Source organism: Pantherophis guttatus, chromosome 5 (genome assembly GCF_059756535.1).
Source record: "Pantherophis guttatus breed Tessera chromosome 5, ASM5975653v1, whole genome shotgun sequence".
Taxonomy (NCBI): Eukaryota; Metazoa; Chordata; class Lepidosauria; order Squamata; family Colubridae; genus Pantherophis; species Pantherophis guttatus.
Window position 1 is genome coordinate 81,633,132 of NC_142067.1, and position 20,186 is coordinate 81,653,317.

A 20,186-nucleotide genomic window follows, 5' to 3' on the forward strand; every position below is an offset into this window, starting at 1 on the left:
TGGGAGCGACGTGGCGCTCCCATGTGACCCCGCTCCTGCGCGAGCTGCACTGGCTCCCAGTGGTCTTCCGGGTGTGCTTCAAGGTTTTGGTTATCACCTTTAGAGCGCTCCATGGCCTAGGACTGGGGTATCTACGAGACCGCCTTCTGCCACCAGTAGCCTCTCACCGACCAGTACGCTCCCATAGAGAGGGGCTTCTTAGGGTGCCATCGGTCAAACAGTGTCAACTGGTGGCCCCCAGGGGGAGAGCCTTCTCTGTGGGAGCACCTGCCATCTGGAACGAGCTCCCCCCAGAGATATGGAGAATCACAGATCTGCGCGCTTTCCGCCGTGCCCTCAAAACATTCCTATTCCAGCAGGCCGGCCTGGCCTAACCTCTTTTTTAAACTTTTTTAAATTTTAAATTTGTCTTATAAATTTGGGGTGTTTTAAAATTTTGTTTTCTGGGCCAAATTATTTAATTGTATTTTAATGGTTTTTTAACATTTGTATTATATGTATTTTACCTTTTGGCTGTTCACCACCCTGAGTCCTTTGGGAGTAGGGTGGTATACAAATTCAATAAATAATAATAAATAATAATAGTAATAGTAATAGTAATAGTAATAGTAATAGTAATAGTAATAATAATAATAATAATAATAATAATAATAATAATAATAATAATAATAATAATAATAATAATAATAATAATAATAATAATAAATATTGAACATAAGCAATGTTGATTTTGGCTTATAAATAATAACATTCTTTACTAACTGTATAAAACCTGTACTAACATCTTTATTTTTTTATTGTTTGTTTCCTTTGTAAGTGAGTCTTTCTTCTTACAGAAGAAAATGTCATAGTGAGTCCAAGCTTTCAGTCAATGGAAGAGATACTACAGATATATCAAAGCAGATTTCCTTCTCGTTGGTTTAGGAATTTATTACCATACTTTCTGTAGCATAGCCAAATGTCACACCTGATAAAGCCTACTTGTAAATTTGAAATGGGCCAATAGATTGGCTGCCCATGTAGCCATCTTGCAATTCTACATCACTGGGACCGTCATCATTCATATGTGGTTGGTTTTTTTGCTGTTTTCTTGATGTAGTTGGTTTTCTTACTGTGTGGGCATGATGGGATTGGCCAACAGTTATTTAGCATGATTTCTTGAAATATATGGAGGTGTGAATTTACCTCGGGAACCTTACTTATAGGAACACCCTATCTATGTGGAATGTTTATGAATCACTTCTCATTAGTTCTCCTACTCTCCTGAATGATGATACCAGAAATTTATCTGCCATATTGTTGTTTTAATTGGGATATCCCTAATGGGCTTCAATGGTGGATCTGTTATTGCTCACAGCATCAAGCAAACAATTTATTGTGGGCAATGGTGATAGGGAGATCCTTCATTTCCCAAAGACCTTTGGTAAGACTTTGATATACTTGAAATATATCAAAGCATATCAAGCTTCCAGTGGTTGCTTTGATATTTTGAGGAGTTGATTCAGAGGAATCATAGTGGCTCTTCAAAAAATTTACGTCTAGTGGTTATGACTTGAAAAGCCTAATGCCTCTTTAAAAAAAAAAAAAAAAAAAGCATTGGTATGCTCTTTGTTGATTGTTTTTGGCAAGCAACTGGGGCATCTTTATGCTACTGGTTCTTATCAGTATACAGGTGAAACTCGAAAAATTAGAATATCGTGCAAAAGTTCATTTATTTCAGTAATGCAACTTAAAAGGTGAAACTAATATATGAGATAGACTCATTACATGCAAAGCGAGATAGTTCAAGCCTTGATTTGTCATAATTTTGATGATTATGGCTTACAGCTCACGAAAACCCCAAATTCACAATCTCAGAAAATTAGAATATTACATGAAATCAATAAAACAAGGATTGTACATAGAACAATATCGGACCTCTGAAAAGTATAAGCATGCATATGTACTCAGTACTTGGTTTGGGCCCCTTTTGCATCAATTACTGCCTCAATGCGGCATGGCATGGATGCTATCAGCCTGTGGCACTGCTGAGGTGTTATGGAAGACGAGGATGCTTCAATAGCGGCCTTCAGCTCTTCTGCATTGTTCGGTGTCATGTCTCTCATCTTTCTCTTGGCAATGCCCCATAGATTCTTTATGGGGTTCAGGTCAGGTGAGTTTGCTGGCCAATCAAGCACAGTAATCCCATGGTCATTGAGCCAGGTTTTGGTACTTTTGGCAGTGTGGGCAGGTGCCAAGTCCTGCTGGAAAATGAAGTCAGCATCCCCATAAAGCTCGTCTGCAAAAGGAAGCATGAAGTGCTCCAAAATCTCCTGGTAGACGGCTGTGTTGACCCTGGACTTAATGAAGCACAGTGGACCAACACCAGCAGATGACATGGCTCCCCAAATCAACACAGACTGTGGAAACTTCACACTGGACTTCAAGCATCTTGCAGTGTGTGCCTCTCCATTCTTCCTCCAGACTCTGGGTCCTTGAGATGCAAAAGTGGCTCTCATCAGAAAAGAGGACTTTGGACCACTGAGCAACAGACCAGTTCTTTTTGTCTTTAGCCCAGGTAAGACGCTTTTGACGTTTGTTGTTCAGGAGCGGCTTGATGAGAGGAATACAACATTTGAAACCCATGTCCAGGATCCGTCTATGTGTGGTGGCTCTTGATGCACTGACTCCAGCCTCAGTCCACTCCTTGTGAAAGTCCCCAACACTTTTGAATGGCCTTTTCCTGAAAATCCTCTCCAGGCTGCGGTCATCCCTGCTGCACCTTTTTCTTCCACACTTTTCTCTTCCACATAACTTTCTATTAATGTGCTTTGATACAGCACTTTGGGAACATTCAACTTCTTTTGCAATTACCTTTTGAGGCTTTCCCTCCTTATGGAGGGTGTTAATGATGGTTTTCTGCACAACTGTCAGGTCAGCAGTCATTCCCATGATTGTGATTCCTACTGAACCAGACTGAGAGACCATTTAAAGGCTCAGGAACCCTTTGCAGGTGTTATGGCTTAATTAGATGATTAGAGTGGGACATTTTGAGCCTAGAATATTGAACCTTTTCACAATATTCTAATTTTCTGAGATTGTGAATTTGGGGTTTTCATGAGCTGTAAGCCATAATCATCAAAATTATGACAAATCAAGGCTTGAACTATCTTGCTTTGCATGTAACGAGTTTCTATCTCATATATTAGTTTCACCTTTTAAGTTGCATTACTGAAATAAATGAACTTTTGCACGATATTCTAATTTTTTGAGTTTCACCTGCATACTGTATGTTAAATAGTATATTAACTCTGACATTATTATTATTTTATTGTGTACTGATATGGAAACCTACATGACTGCTCAGAGGCAATACTGTGTACAGAGAACCTTTTGAGATCTAAATGAATAGATTAGTCTACTCTTCATGACAGATTTATTTTTGGTTTAATCTATAGAATGAGATGAGAAACCAATGAGCCAATACAGCTAATTCAGAAATGTTACTAGTCATTGATTTTCATTCTGACTTCATATTGTATTGCAAATTCCTGTCTTTTTCTCTCTTTTTATGTATCATATATAATATATGGAAAGAAGATTTCTAATAAGTGAAGGGATTTTTAAAATAAATTGTACACATCAATTAGAATATTATTCCTATACTCTTGGCCTTGGAGCATAAGATGGGTCCTGGAATCCCGAGAGGTGGCATGAAGATGTTGGGGATTTTAAAAGTTCTTTGTACTCGTTTTTAATTTGCTTTTTAAGGGGTAGGAGGGAGAATGTAATATGTACGACCAGGGTGGGTTTGGGGGGCAACCCACAAGTGTCTGGGGGGTTGGGGGGGGGCTAGTTCCTATATTGGAGAGGGTGTTTCCATCGGCATTGTGGGTGGGAGGGGCGGATATGGTGGGAGCAGGGGGCCACATTATGTTAGGGGAGGACGCACTCACTACTTGCGAGTGATTGCATGCTCCGGCCCCCAATGCTCTTCTCGCTCCCCGGGTTGTTCAGATCCTCAGGCCCTGGGCCTTCGGTTGATGCTGTGCAATGCCAGGTCCGTGGTAAATAAAGCCCCCCTCATTTGTGATCTGGTTCAGGAGGGGGGTGCAGACCTGGTAGGTATTACGGAGACCTGGTTGGGCCAGGATGGGGGGTCCCCCTCGTTAAGATGTGCCCACCGGGTTTCTATGCATTCCATCAGCCGAGGTCCCGGGGCGGGGCGGGGGGGTGGCAGTTCTTGTAAAGGAAGGTCTCATTTCAAGTGAGGCCACTGTACCTCAGATAGCTGGATGTGAGTCCCTCCTGGTGAAGTGGGGACAAAGGAGGCAGATGGGCTTGCTGATTATGTACCTGGCTCCCTGCCACGTGTCGGCTGCCCTGCCCGAGCTACTCAACATGATTGCCGAGGTGGCAGTGGAGACCCCCAGGCTTATGGTCATGGGGGACTTCAACTTGCCATCTGTCGGTGAAGCGTCTGAGGTGGCCCGGGAGTTCATGGCTTCCATGACGGCCATGGACCTGACCCAATTAATTCATGGACCCACTCACACGGGAGGACACACTCTGGACTTGATTTTTGTCTCTGGGCAGTGGATGAATGATCTTGAGATGGGGCGGTAGCGATTGAGCCCTTGTCATGGTCGGATCATTCCCTCCTTAGGCTTGATTTTCTAACCACCATACCCCACCGCAGGGAGGCGGAACAGACCAGATGGTTCTGCCCCAAGCGCCTGATGGATCCTGATAGGTTCCAGATGGAGCTTGGGCCATTTCCTGAGGCTCTGACTCATGACTCGGCTGAAGAGCTGGTGGCCGCCTGGGATAGAGTGGCCATTGATGCTTTGGACCGAGTCGTGCCTTTGCGGCCTCTGACCCGTTGCCGAGTTTACCTGGGTCCTTGGTTCTCTGAGGAGCTGAGGGAGATGAAGCGCCAGAAAAGACGCCTAGAGAGCAGTTGGAAGTCTAGTCGCTCCGAATCCGACCAAACACGGGTGAGGTCTCATATTAAGACCTACCTTGTGGCAATAAAAGCGGCAAAATCTAACTATTTTTCCGCTCTTATTGCATCAGCAGATAACTGCCCGGCCGCCCTTTTTAGGGTGACCCGCTCCCTCCTCCATCTGGGAGTGCGGGAGGATCCCTTGCAGGGTCGCGCAGAGGATTTTGTTCACTATCTGCACGATAAAATCACTCAGATTCGGGAAGGCTTGGTCTCTGACTGGGTAGGTACAGACGGGATGATGGAGGCCGGTCTTGAGAATGTCATTTGGGAGGAGTTCGACCCTGTTGTTCCCGAGGACGTGGACAGGATACTGGGGCGGCTGAACGCGACCACATGTTTATTGGACCCGTGTCCCTCCTGGTTGGTGCTGGCCTCCCGGGAGGTTACACGAAGCTGGCTCCAGGGGATTATCAATGCTTCCTTGAGTGAAGGTGTCTTGCCACCCACCTTGAAAGAGGCAGTGGTGAGGCTCCTCCTCAAGAAGTCTGCTCTGGATCCAGCTGTTTTGGCTAACTACCGTCCGGTCTCCAACCTTCCCTTTGTGGCAAAGGTTGTTGAGAGTGGGGTGGCGCGACAGCTTCCTGGGTACCTGGATGAAATTGTCTATCTGGATCCGCTGCAGTCCAGCTTCAGGCCTGGGCACAGCACGGAAATGGCATTGGTCGCATTGGTGGATGATCTCTGGAGGGCTCAGGATAGGCGTTGTTCCTCTATCCTGGTCCTGTTAGATCTCTCAGCAGCTTTTGATACCATCGACCATGGTATCATGCTGCGCCGGTTGGAGGGGTTGGGAGGGGGGGCACCGTTCTGCGGTGGTTCTCCTATCTCTCTGATCGGACGCAGTCGGTGTTGGCAGGGGGCAGAGGTCGACCCCGAGGTGCCTTGTTTGTGGGGTGCCACAGGGGTTGGTCCTCTCACCCCTTCTGTTCAACATTTATATGAAGCCGCTGGGCGAGATCATCCGTGGCTTTGGGGTGGAGTTCCATCAGTATGCTGACGATACTCAGCTGTACATCTCCACCCCAGGCCATCCGAACGATGCCCTTGAAGTAATATCCTGGTGCCTGGAGGCCATGCAGATCTGGATGGGGAGTAACAGGCTTCGACTCAACCCTTCCAAGACCGAGGGGCTGTGGCTTCCGGCATCCCGATATAGGCAGCTGGTGCCATCACTGGCTATTGGGGGCAAGTTATTGGCCCCCACGGAGAGGGCTCGCAACTTGGGCGTCCTCCTGGATGCATGGCTGTCTTTAGAAGAGCATGTGACGGCTGTGGCCAGGGGGGCTTTTCATCAGGTTCGCCTGATTCGCCAGCTGCGTCCCTTTCTGGTTCGGGGTTCCTTACGCACAGTCATTCAGGCACTCCTGCCTGGATTACTGCAATGCTCTCTACATGGGGCTCCCCTTGAGGAGCACCCGGAGGCTCCAACTGGTGCAGAATGTGACCATGTGGGGGATTATGGGAGCGAGGGGGCGCTCCCATGTGATGCCTCTCCTGCATGAGCTGCATTGGTTTCCAGTGGTCTTCCGGGTGCGCTTCAAGGTGTTGGTTACCACCTTTAAAGTGCTCCATGGCATAGGGCCTGGGTATTTGCGAGACCGCCTTCTGCCGCTGATAGCCTCCCACCGGCCAGTACGCTCCCACAGAGAGGGACTCCTCAGGGTGCCATCAGCCAGGCAGTGTCGGCTGGCGACCCCCAAGGGAGGGCCTTCTCTGTGGCAGCACCTGCCCTCTGGAACGATTTGCCCCTGGAGATACGCATGATACCAGATCTCCAGGCTTTTCACCGTGTCCTAAAAACTTTTCTTTTCCACCAAGCAGGGCTGGCGTAATCCCTTTTGAGATGTTAGATTTTTAATTGTCTATGGGTTTTAGTTGGGATGTTTTAAATTTTGGGCCAAAGTTGTGTAATTCTTTTAACAAATTTTAAATTTTGTATTGGGATGTTTTTTATTTTGGCTGTGCACTGCCCTGAGTCCAGCAGGAGAAGGGCGGTATACAAATTTAATAAAAATAAAAAAATAAAATAAAAAAATTATGAAAGGCATTGAAGCAAATATTAAAATGCTATTAATTTGCTATAGCACTTATGACTCATACCGTATGCTGTTGGTGAGAAATATTGCATTGTTTTATTACAGCACATAACAAACATGATTATCATGTAGTGTAAAAGGCTGCTGAATTCAACTATGCCTTTCTAATCCAATTATAGCAGCATCAGCATCAATGTCCATGGATAATCACAATACAGAAATTTAATGTGAAGTCTTTCTCATTGAATTTAATGGGGCTCATTACTATCTTAATAGATGTTAAAGATATCAAAAAAATAAAAATAAAGAAATCTTATACTTATATATATCCTCCTATTCTTTCGTAAAGGCCTAAAGTCATGGCTCTGCTAGTTGGCTTGGGGGAATAGCACAATGGAGATGGTTGATTAACAACAGATCCCACCTCCCCTCATTCCATCCCCAGCACATGTCCTTAAATTTTAATGTTTGGTTTTAATTTATTTACGTCTTAATGTATACTGTGTTTCCTCAAAATTAGGAGCTACTCTGAAAATAAGCCCTAGCTTGATTTTTATGTGTGCACCTAATTAAGCCCTATTCAAAAATAAGCCCTAGTTAAAACTCCACTCACTACTTCCCACTGTCTGGTTGTATCAGGTGGGGTGAGGCACATGCGTAAAAATTAAGCTAGGGCAGGGGTGGGGGGTGGAGCTCCTCTATGTGCCCTGCACCAGCTTACCTTAGGACTGCTGCAGCCAGGCCTCCCATGCCTCTTTAGTGCCACTGCCCGACTTCTACTGTAGCCGGATGGCCGGATGCCACATGGTGCATTGTGCTGGTGCCGCAGCTCACATGCTCGCTCAATGGCACAACACACTATGCAGCCTCCTGATGTGAGCAGTGGCACTGGTGCAATGTGCCACATGGCCTCCTGCGAGTATGCGGCATCCTGCCACAAGAAGTCACACTGGCACAATGTGCCATGTGGCGTCTGTCCATGAGCAGCTGTGAGTGGCTGCAGAAAAAGTCAGGTAGCAGCGCAACAGGTGTCGGGGCATGGGAGCCCTGGCTGCAGTGTGTTGTGGTTCGCCAGCAGCCTGCAGAGCTGGCAGTGGAGTCGGACAGCGATGAGGCTGAGGAAGAAAATGGGCCAGTCCTGGAGGCTGGGGAAGGCCCAGATGAGGGCTCTGCATTGGAGGCAGAGATGGGGCCAGGGCCATCAGGGAGTGATGTGCGGACTCCGGAGCCTCCAGAGGCTGACAGTAGAGAGGCAGAGGAACAGGAGGACCCTGTTCCTAGTGCACATATGAGAAGAGCTGCCAGAAGGCAAGAGCAGCTAAAGCGAAGAGGACGACTCGGGAGCAGGGCCAAGAGATGATTGGCCCCTCCCATAAGGCTTAAAAGACCAGCAACGGCTCTTGGGCTCTTTGTTGGAAAACAACGTTGATAGTATTGTTGCACTTTTCTCTTCTGCTTTTGAACTTTTGCCAAGAGAAGCCTTTGGCAGTTTGCCTAATTATACCAAGGTTGGTGATTAGACTGAAGAATTTGTGTTATGAAGAGTTTGTTTTAATTTAGTTTGGACTACGCTGAGAATGAGTTAATTCTCAGCTGTTCTAATAAAGTCTGCTTGTTTTGGAACTGCTTGCGTCGATTACTACCTACTTGGGCCTGGATCACAACACAGTGGTCCTAAGGTAAGCAGATAAGACATCCTCTGAAAATAAGACCTGGTTTGCCAGACTAGGTGGCCACCCAACCCCAGCTGGGACAAATTGACAGCGACGCTGAAAGCTGCACTACCAGCAGACCCCTGGCTCACAGACAATAAAGATGTCTTTGAGGCACAAAAGAAAATAAGACCAGGTCTTATTTTTGGAGAAACACGGGTATGTATGTATATAATGTATATGTATAGATACATTTTTATGATTGTAAGTTGCCAAATGTTACCCTATGCTAAAATGGGGTGTGTGTGTCAATAAAATGTATAAATACATTTGTTAATTGTAAAAATCTATATTTAGAGAAATATTTACTGCAATAAAATAAGTGATTAAAACTCCTTCAAATCAACCACAACAAAAAAAAGGACAAAAGATTTGTACCAGTGACGTTGATGGGGATAATACAAGAGGAAATCACTTGGGCATCTTGTTTCATTTTCTCCTCTGGAGTTGGGAGGGGTAGTGCTTTGCTCCAATTTGTTTGTTTATCCAGTGTAGAAGGTATATTATGTATTGGATTTTTCAGCCTCTGCCCTAACATGATATCTGTATCTTCTTCCTCCGAAGGATGGTGGGACTGTAAATAAATACAATCAAAATTAGCATCCATGCATAAACAAAAAAATAGTAAGAACTGGAAGTAAAAAAAAAGGAAGGAAGTTCCTTGGAACTTAGAAGAACTTTCTTTCATGTTGTTTGCATATAGACTTAGAAATGAACAATTTACATATGATTGACAACCTGCAGCATTGATTTCAGTAGAACTTCAGCATGGCCTTATGAACTGATCTCATGCTCTATATATTTTGAAAGAAATACATATTTTGTATTTTTAAAATACCTGATTTTACTTCAAAGTAAGGTCTCTCTGAAATTAACAGAATTTAAACATAGGAATACTGAGCTATGGATTTAAAGTCAGTCAAAGGTGTTGCATTCACTCTGTCCATATGACATACTTAACCATGTCAAGTTAAGATCTGGTAGTTGCAATCACAGAACCTGAGCTTAAATAATGTTAACTCTGGGTTGGTGTTAGTTGCTACGAAATACAAACCTGGTTCATTTGATTAATTTATTGTCCATAATACAGTGTTAAACCAGAAAATGGGGTTTTGGTCACCAGATTAAATATGTCATGTGAACACAGCCATCTAATAATAAAGACTGGATATCAAAAGAAAAATTGAGAAGCAAAGTTTGAACCAGGATCTTTAGAATATCTAACAGCTAGTGGTAATTCAGAACAAATAATTTAAACAAGGGACAAAAGATAAAGAAGTAAGATACCAACTACCTCAAAGAGTAGAATAAGAAGGAAGGAAGGAAGGAAGGAAGGAAGGAAGGAAGGAAGGAAGGAAGGAAGGAAGGAAGGAAGGAAAGAAAGAAAGAAAGAAAGAAAGAAAGAAAGAAAGAAAGAAAGAAAGGACTGTTGTGCTTTGTTGCTTTACTATGTGCAAGTAAAACAATAGAACAATCTAGACAATATCTAGAGAACTAAAAAATGATGGTTTCTTGAATGATAAATACAGCTTTTCCCATTTTTTAAAGTGCATATTTTTCATTTAATCAATCATCATACTCTAGAGACTGGAAGAAGTCATCCTGAAGTCTGTCTATTACCTAAGTTCAATTTTCAGTGTCAGTTCTGATGACTACTTGATATTTTGCCCTTTTGCTTATTCGGAAGCATTTCATTCTTTTAGTTTTTGTTAAAGGGACAAGATTTAATTTTTTGCATTTTTTAAGTCTATCAGAGCATTTAAATATTTTTATTTTTTATAACTAAGACCCACAATCAAGTTAACTTTATTTTTGTCAAAAATATGCTGCTCAACACTCCTACTGAAGGCACAAAATAGACTTACAATCATTCTTAACCCCCAACATCTATGCTGAAGGCTATAGTTCACAGTGATTTATCCAATTTATATCAAGCTACGTTCTTACCTTGCCAGCAATGCCTGTAATATTATACATAAAAATGTAAAAGGGCCCCGTCTTCTTAGAAGATATTTCTGTCCATCTCTAGGTTAGGAAAACATTGCCATTTTCTTTCTTTCCAGCTTTTGTGCTGTTCATAGCAGCCATGAATAGTTCATATAAACTACAAGCACAAAAGACTTTGTTTCCTAGGTAACCTCTGAGCTAAAAAGTTGGTGCATGCAAAAAAAAAGTCCCCTATAGCTTGCATTAGCTTGCATTTTGTGACCAATACCTCGCCTGCATAACAATGTCTTTTGGACAAAGAGAGTGAAATGACCTGACTACAATCTCTGACGGTCTGCCAGGGTTGCTCTTCAGCAAACAATAGCAGTGATAACAGTCCTTTGACTAGGTCCATGCTGTAGCATTAATATCATTGGATACATTCTTGTAGTTTTCCAAGATCGCCATCTATTTTTTCCCAGCTATATACAAATTTAGTTCAGGCATTTAAAACTAATCAACAAAAAGAAATTTGCTCATCAGCTATTAAACCTAACACCAAATTGGTATGGTGGATGAAAAAAAGTTAATGGTCTTCGTTGATATGAGCATGAAATAAAGACAACAAAGTTAGTCAGCCAAAAGAGTAGCAAAGAAAGTTAGGGAGTGAAAGGGACAGATTGTATGAGGAGGTTTTATTCGGTTATTTTCCAATACCTTTTTACTCCATGGGGTCATGTGGCAACACTCAGTAGGGGAAGACGAGCGGGTTCTATAAAACTATAAATATGAAATGTGGAGGGAGAGGGAAATGATTAAAAATTAACACATACAACAAATGTTTCTATGATTTTTGATCAAAGTACATCTGAAATGCATGGTGTAGCATTAAAAAAGTTTCTTCATTGCATTCTGTTCCTGTGAGAAATAAATAATATAAATCTATAAAGTTTTTATCATGAGAACCTGTTTATCAATTATAATATGCTGCTTAATTTCTGCATATTTAAGACAGAGTGGTTAGCTACATGGAGGATGTTAATGGGCATAAAAATCATGGGTGTAGATTTTTCCCATGCAAGCTCTTTGAAAGTTGACAATACCATCCTTACAGCAGGAAACCATTCACTGATTATTTAATTCAATTTCCTCTGGTTTCTGAGTTTTAGGTCATACTATATAGAAACTGGTTTTCCCAGTTGCAATGTATGGCTGTGAAAGTTGGACCATAGGAAGGCTGAACGCCAAAGAATTGAGGCCTTTGAACTATGGTGCTGGAGAAGACTCCTGCGAGTTCCTTGGACTTCAAGGCGATCAAACCGGTCAGTCCTGGAGGAGATCAACCCTGACTGCTCTTTAGAAGGCCTGAGCCTGAAGATGAAACTCAAATACTTTGTCCACCTAATGAGAAGGAAGGACTCACTGGAGAAGAGCCTAATGCTGGGAAAGATTGAAGGCAAAAGAAGAAGGGGATGACAGAGAACGAGGTGGCTGGATGGAACTGAAGCAGTAGGTGTAACCTTAAATGGACTCCAGAAGATGGTAGCGGACAGGAAAGCCTGGAGGAACATTGTCCATGGGGTCGCGATGGGTCGGACACGACTTCACAACTAACAACAGCAAATATGGAAATGGGTATGGGAAGTATCAGATCAACAACTTTTGCCTATTAATCTCAATTAATTTAATCATGGAATTTCTTCTGATGAAATGGAACCATGTATAATTTATAAAGAGCTAGTTAACCCACTGCAGCATTAAAACAACTTTTAATTTTTCTTCATAATGTTGTCCTTATTGTTTTATATTAATTTGTTTCATATTGTATGTACAGTATTCATGAAACATTCTACAGATGATGTAGAAACATCAGTAATAACATTGTCTGACTTAATATTGAAATTGGCCATGATGGCTGAGAATGATGGCAGTGATAATTCAAAAATTTGGAGGGTACCAGTTTGGAGAAAGAAGAAACAATCAATGAGCTGCGAAACGGGATACACGTTTTAGCATCTTTCAGCATGAAAGATGGTTTGAGAAGAGAATATTATGGAAAGATGTAAAGCCTTCTTCAACTACAATAAAAATTGTTCAACATTGTTCATTCATTAAATGATAGCTTCCCTTCACTCAAGCACAGGGTGGACAGCCACTTATAAAGGAATTTTTTAATATTACCAAAAGGTCCTATTCTAAAATTATGAAAATCATTAGTATACATGTGCTGAACTTGCTAGTATGTGAATATGAAGATGCAGTGTTAAATCACTTATTGTAATTAGATGCTATACAATGTAAGTGAAAGTGAGTCCTGTGAAAATGTACAACAAAACATGTCACAGTTACTCTTTTTCTGATTCAAAAATTTGTTATCAGTGAGGGGAAATAATTGTTATATGCTGGCTCTATTTTCTTGAAAGAGATGTACATATTTCTTTTGGGGGGGGGGGAAAGAGGGTACAGTATGCCAAAGAGAAAGCATGTAATTCAGACTGTCAGCCAGAAGAAATTAAATTCCACGTGAAGGAATAGGTCACCTGATAAACCGAAAACCAGGGGACATTGCATTTACCATTTTAAAACCTGGCAAAGGTGGGGACATCTTTTATTGCTGAAAACTGCTATCCTTCAAACAACTTGCAGGAAAAAGGTATTCCAGGAGACAAGAAAAATGTGTACTCCATCTAATCTTGGATGGTGTCCAGTGCTTTTCATCAACAGTTTTATAAAACCGAACAGAGAACTTTCCCTCCAGAAGCAAAGTGAGCCAGCTGATTAGATAGGGCTATCTACAGCAAGCTGAAATTTCATTAGAATGAAAAAAAATGAGCACCTGGTTCTACAGTGCAGTGATACAAGTACAAGAGATTTGAATTTACATCACAACTTCATGATGCACAGTTCATTTCCCCTCTTTCCTCATGTAAATATCCCAGTCATGTGATACAAAGCAAAACCCCATGGTACCTCACTACCCCCTCCATTCTTGTAGATGCTTGAAAAGTTTGGATGACCTAGGTCAGTGTTTCTCAACCTTGGCAACTTAAAGATGTTTGGGCTTCAACTCCCGGGAATTCTGGGAGTTGAAGCCCAAACATCTTCAGGTTGTTAAGGTTGAGAAATACTTACCTAGAGTAACAAGACCCTTTCTTTCAGTGAGTTTTTATATAATTTGAAATGTAATGAAAGCAGCCTTTTCTAACATGGTGTCTTGTGGTCTGTATTACTACTACAATTTTTATTTTGCCATATTTAGTATAAATTTGACTTCTGAGTTGTAGTACCACCCACTTGAAGGATTATAGTTTAGAAGAAACTAATCAATCAATCAATCAATCAATAAATAAAAGATTGTTTGATGGCATTTTCTCTAGTTGATATACCAGCACGAATATTTTGCGATAGAACTACTCATGTTATTGCTTTATTGACAATTATTATCAGAAATAAATGCATATATCCTAGCATAGGCTTCTTCTGACTGACATAAATGATTACCCATCTGCTAAAAAATGTCTTTTATTTAAATTTAGAATTTATAGTGAGACCAAGATAAAGAGTAAACATTTTTTTAAAAAAATTGTGGCTTGATTTAAAAAAAACATAGCAGGAAATTGAGATAAGAGTACCACATAATTCTTGTTCATTTTGTAATCTACTGATAATTAGGCTTCACCTTTATATTTTTAATAACAATGTAACAGAGGCTTGGCAGATGTTATTTCTCCTGGCATTTCCTGGCAATTTTTTCCCCTATTAGTTGACATTTAAGATAAAGATGTTTGCCTGGATAAGTTGCTAGTAACCCAAGCTGTGCTAACACATCATAAATGCATTAAGAAGACAAGGGAGAACTTACTTTTAGCAAGTGATGGTCCTTAGTCTCTTTTTTCTTCTTAGTGTGGATCACAGGAAAAGAGGGAAATGGGGGAGCTACCACAGTTTGGTTCACAGTTTTTTGTTCTCGGTTATTACCCTGGTGCTCTGTAAGAAATAAGAAGACAATTGTTCAGCAAGATACACTGTACATTTAAAAATAGGTTCCTGAAAAAAAATATCTGAATCCAGATCCAATCCAGATGCACTGCAAAGTAATTACACAGTGATGAATTACATGCAGCAACTATCTATACATAGTTCTGTCAATATATTTTTGTCTTTCAGAATGATCATATTATAAATGGCACAGTTATGGAGAATGGGAAGCTTCTGAACGAATTCATGGCAGAAACACAGATATTTAATTGGGAGTTATCTCTAAACTCCTACATTATATTTTTTAATGAAAAGTGTGGAATTTTCTAAAAAAAGTGGTGCCTCAGTGATAAAGCCAATGTTATGTGGTGGTTAAGGTATCAGTCTAAAACCAGGAGACTGAGAATTCTATCCCATTTGATCACAAAGCCAGTTGGGTGACCATGGACCAGTCACTCTCCCTTAGCCTGAGGAACCTGACAATGGCAAATTAGTTCTAAACAATGTTGCCAAGAAAACTGTAAGGATTTGTCCAGGCAGTCACCAGGAATTAAAAACTGACTCAATAGCACAAATGCTAGCTTATACTCTTCAGCAATAACTAATTTTCCACTCTTTGTTTTTTATTGGATATTATGATGAAACTAACTTACATCTCTGAAAAATAAAACATGCATGAAAAAACCACACAAATTCTGTTTTCATTTGTTCTCATTCATTCAGCATCTACCATCAATAAAACCCATATGGTAGGAAATGAAGTTGCCATATTATAACTTAGATTCTCCAGAGAATAAAATTGTTCTACAATTGATGCAAAATATTTAAGACAAACTTGAATGTAATTATATGTTGAGAAACCACTTTAAAATAATAGTACACTAGAAGTATAATATATATTTTTCATTACATACGACATTGGGTTTTGGAAACATTCAATTCTCTAGTACTAGAAGGTATAAAAGTGCACTCAAGCCATCAACTCAGAATAACTACAGGAACTGATGGAATATTTACAGAAATATAGAAAGCAAATTCAGAATAGACCTGGAAGGGATCTTGGAGATCTTCTAATCCAGCCCCCTGCTCAAGCAGGAGACCCTATACCATTTGAGACAAGTGACCGTCCAGTCTCTTCTTAAAAACCTCCAGTGATGAAGAATCCACAACTTCTGAAGGCAAGCTGTTCCACTGGTTAATTGTCCTCATGGTTAGGAAGTTTCTCCTAAATTCCAGGTTGCTTCTCTCTTTGATGAGTTTCCATCCATTGTTTCTTGTCCTGCCCTCTGGTGCCTTTGGAAATAAATTGACCCTCTCCTCTTTGTGGCAGCCTCTCAAATACTGGAATACTGCTATCATGTCCCCCCAGTCCTTCTTTTCTCTAGATTAGTTAAATCCAAATCCTACAACCATTCTTCATATGTTTTAGTCTTCAGGCCTTTAATCATCTTAGTTGCTCTTCTTTGCACTTTTTCCAAAGTCTCAACATCTTTTTTGTAATGTGGTGACCAAAACTGGATGCAGTATTCCAAGTGTGGCCTTACTAAGGTTTTATAAAGCGGTACTAATACTTCATTTTGATTCTATGTTTCTGTTTATTTAACCAAGGACTGTATTAGCTTTTTTAGTTGCTGACATACACTGCTGACTCATGTTTAAGTGATCCTTCACTAGGATTCCAAGGTCCCTCTCACAGTATGTCAAGATTGAATCACTTTGTTTCTTTCAAACCTTAATGCTTTTCAACTTGCCAATGAACTGAGGGGGGGAGGGAAGAGGGGAAATGAAATGCTGAGAACGTATGCGGAGATCGTGAGAGTTTGGCAACCATCAAGGTCACCACTGCAGGTGCTCAAGAATGAGATGGATTGTTCCCATAACAAAAGGACATCTCATAATTGGACAATGTGATCACTCAGGGGTGGGGAGAAGAGGAAGCTGTTGTTTAACTAGGCAAGCCTTTGCATGGGAAAACCAAAATTGGTTTTGTTTCTTCAATACCAAAGTGGTGTATACAATAAAGTTTTGCTTTCGGGATTTCAAAGCTCCTGAGAGTGTTTCCTTATTCTGGGTTCACTAGTTGGATGGTTGAGATACTGTTTTTGAGCCAGGTTTCACCTAATCTGTACTTGTACCTGGTTTTTCATGCCCAGGTGTAAAATCTTGCTTTTATCCACATTAAATTTCATTTTGTTGGATAGGGTCCATTGTTCAAGTCTGTCAAGATCTTTTTGGATCCTGAGCTTGTCTTCTGAGGTGTTGGCTATTTCTGCCAGCTTAGTGTCATCTGCAAATTTGATGAGTTCCCCTTCTACTCCCTCATCTAACTCATTTATGAAGATATTGAAGAGTACTGGGCCTAAGATTATTTTTTTTCCAGTATTTTCCCAGATATTGATGTCAGGCTGATTGGTCTGTAGCTTCCTGGGTCTGCTTTTTTCCCCTTTTTTGAAGATGGGAACCAGACCGGCTCTTTTCCAATCATCTGATAGTTCCCAAGTGCTCCAAAAAAAAATTAAAGATTAAATAAAGGCTTTGCTGTAGATTGAGTTGTTGTCAGAGCCTCTTTTAGATCATCCAATCTTTGAATAATATTAACTTGCTCAGGTTCTGGCAATGCATTAAATAGGTCAATCAGCATTTCTTCTGGCACATCCTCAGCAGTTTCTGCAGCTGTGGGTAACAGAGTTTGTATATCACTCTTTTGCCTTCTCAGGGTCAATTCAGCTGCAGCCGCCTCAGGTTTAGCAGTGTGAGGGCTGTTGCAGCCTGGATTTAAAGCAACAGTTCCCCCTTGGTGACACTGTTTCAGGAGTGGGCACACCTTGTCTGAGCAAAAGACCCGTATTGGAAATATTGAAAAGGTGCTCAGAAAGGGCTTCATTCTAAAAAGTATAGAAGGAATTGTGGGCTGCTTGAATGATACCTACATGAAGGGTTCATGGCAAGGGATGGAGTGAAGCTCATAAGAACTAGAAAGAGCAAACTTTGAGCATTAGTGTATAGGCATTTGAGTCCTTCATTTGTCTTGGGTATGTTTCTTATACCTTCTACTTTGTAACTAGGATTTCCATCCGTTCCATCACTCTCTACTTCATTATGTTTTTTTTTATTTCTTTTTTCTCTTTACTTCCTTCCTCCCTATATAATTGGGTATCTAGTGGTTTTTGCTTGGAATTAGGTTCTAAAGATCATGAAGATTGCCCCCCTCCCCCCTCAATTTTAGTTTAAAGCCCTTTTGATAAGATGAGCCAGTTGTTTTCCAAATATATTCTTTCTAGTTCTTATGAGCTTCACTCCATCCCTTGCCATGAACCTTTCATGTAGGTAATGCAGACCATGGTCTAGGAAGCCAAAATTTTGTTGACCAGTTTTTAAGCCAGTGGTTCATTTCTAAAATCCTTTGCTCCATCAATGGATGTTGGTCTTTTGTTGGAAGTATAGCTGAAAACACCACTTGTGCTCCTAATTTTTAAATTTCTTCCCTAGCTGTTCATAATCTCTTGTGATAGTTTTTAGATTCATTGTTGTGTCATTGATCCCCACGTGTAGGAGAAGAAAGGGCTAGTAATCTGTGGGGTTGGTTATTTTGGTAAGGTATTCAGTTACATCTTTGATTTTTGCTCCAGGGAGACAATATACCTTCCTAGATTGACTGGCTAGTCTGCAGATTATAGTTTCCAGTGGTGAAATGCAGCTGATTCTATCTGGCTCGGGAGAACTGGTAGCACCGGTGGTGGGAGACTCTGCCCACCTGCCCAGACATTATCACATCCCATTTTTGATGCTCTATGCATTCACAGAAGGTCCTGCGCATGCACAGAGGTGTTGCGCACAAATGAAGTAAGTGTGTACATGCGCACACTCCCATTTGCGAACCGGTAGCGAAGGTAAGTGGATTTCACCCCTGGTAGTTTCTGTTCCCTTAAGAATTCAATCTCTTATCACCAATATTCATTTTTTTTTCTTAGGGAAGTCTGTTCTACTGTTCTTCCTGTTACAGGAATGTTGGTTGTGCCTCTTTTTTAGAACCTATTGATGAATGCTGTTTATAGGTGTCTGCATATTTTCTTCCGGGGAAACCTATGAAATCAATTGTTCAGTTCAGCTTCATTGGAGTGGGCTAGGGTAGATAGTAGGGGCTTTGCTCTTGGTTGTTGTTTCTTCTAAAAGTGACATGTTTCCATTGGTCTTGCTCTTTGGGTACATATGTAGGGTCATTTTTTACACAAGCTGTTTGTTCCCTATTGTGTTCAATTTGGATGTATCAGTTTTCTTCTTTATGTTCATATATGGGGTCATTAATTTTTTTAAGAAGCTGTTTGATCCCAATTGTGTTTTATTTTGATGTAGTCTTATTGTTTAGGTTGGGATTTCTCACTTTGTTCATTGACTTTCTGAGGAGCTAGAGTTGCCTTTAGATCCTTTACTTCTAGTAATTCAAGTAGTTTACATTTGATACATACATAGCTTGGATCTTTTGTGGGCATAATCTGAAACATATGACACACTTTGCAAGTCATTATAGTGTCAGTCTCTATTTCCATGACTTTTTTCTTTGTTTGCTCAAAAAATAAAAAAATTCTAAAAATTAAATATTTTCCTGTTGCGAAGTGTCAGTTTACAAAAGTATATGATAGTTCTTGACCTTTTGTTCTCTGTCTTGAAAAATTCATAACTATCTTCCCCGTTTTAAGTCTCTGTCCCTTTTTCTGCGGTTTTTTTATTTTTTTCCTCTCAGAACATTAAGAATTTAAAAATTTCTAAAGAATTTTTTTCAAATGTTTAGTTGAGAAATTTAAAAATTGAAAAAAAAGTGAAAAGAATTTTCTTTTTTTATATATAATAATTTTTATTGTAGTTTTTCTTTTCCATGATTCTAATACATAATCAGACAGTGTCATTTTTATATACTTTGGATTAACAGTTCATGTAATATATACATTATATACATATATATACATCCTCAACTTCCTTGTGAATATTACCTATTTTTGTTTCTGTTGTCTATCCATCTATACCATTTTTCCCAAACAGCATAATATTCCAAATCATTTTTTTTCTTTTAATTCTAAAGTTAGTTTATTCATTTCAGCACATTCAAATATTTTCTGAATGATCAATCCCTCTGGTGGTAAGTTATGTTCCTTCCAATATTGCGTGAACACAATTCTTGCTGCTGTTACTATATGTAGGATCAGATATCTTATTTTTTTTATCAAATTTAGTTTTTAATATTCCCAGGAAAAATGTTTCCAGATTTAGTTCAATTTGACAATTTATTAAGTCTTGTAGCCAACCTTGTATTTTGGTCCAATTCTTTTTCACTTTGGGGCATAGCCACCAGGCATGAAAGAAGGTACCTTGATGTTGGTTGCATTTCCAGCACTTGGGGCTTAGGTTTGGGTACATTTTAGCCAGCCTTGCTGGAGCTAAGTGCCAACAGTAGAGGATTTTATAGTGATTTTCCTTATAGGCAACTGATTTTGTTAACATGTAGTTTTTGTTCCAGATTGTTTCCCAATCATTTAAGGCTATACTATGTCC

At 40.5% G+C, this 20,186-nt stretch overlaps 1 protein-coding gene across 3 annotated transcripts in view; it reads right to left on the reverse strand.

The window, feature by feature from the left end:
* The window catches only part of NHS (NHS actin remodeling regulator), a 540,422-nt gene that overhangs the window by 22,705 nt on the left and 497,531 nt on the right, over positions 1-20,186 (reverse strand). For 2 of the 3 annotated variants that reach the window (XM_034434585.3, XM_087871410.1), the window contains exons 3-5: positions 14,524-14,648; positions 11,379-11,441; positions 9,114-9,309 (exon numbers count right to left, since the gene is read on the reverse strand). In XM_034434585.3, coding sequence (XP_034290476.1) covers positions 9,114-9,309; positions 11,379-11,441; positions 14,524-14,648 — 384 coding nt within the window. The remainder of the gene's footprint in view (positions 1-9,113; positions 9,310-11,378; positions 11,442-14,523; positions 14,649-20,186) is intronic. The other variant, XM_034434594.3, reaches the window with a different exon arrangement.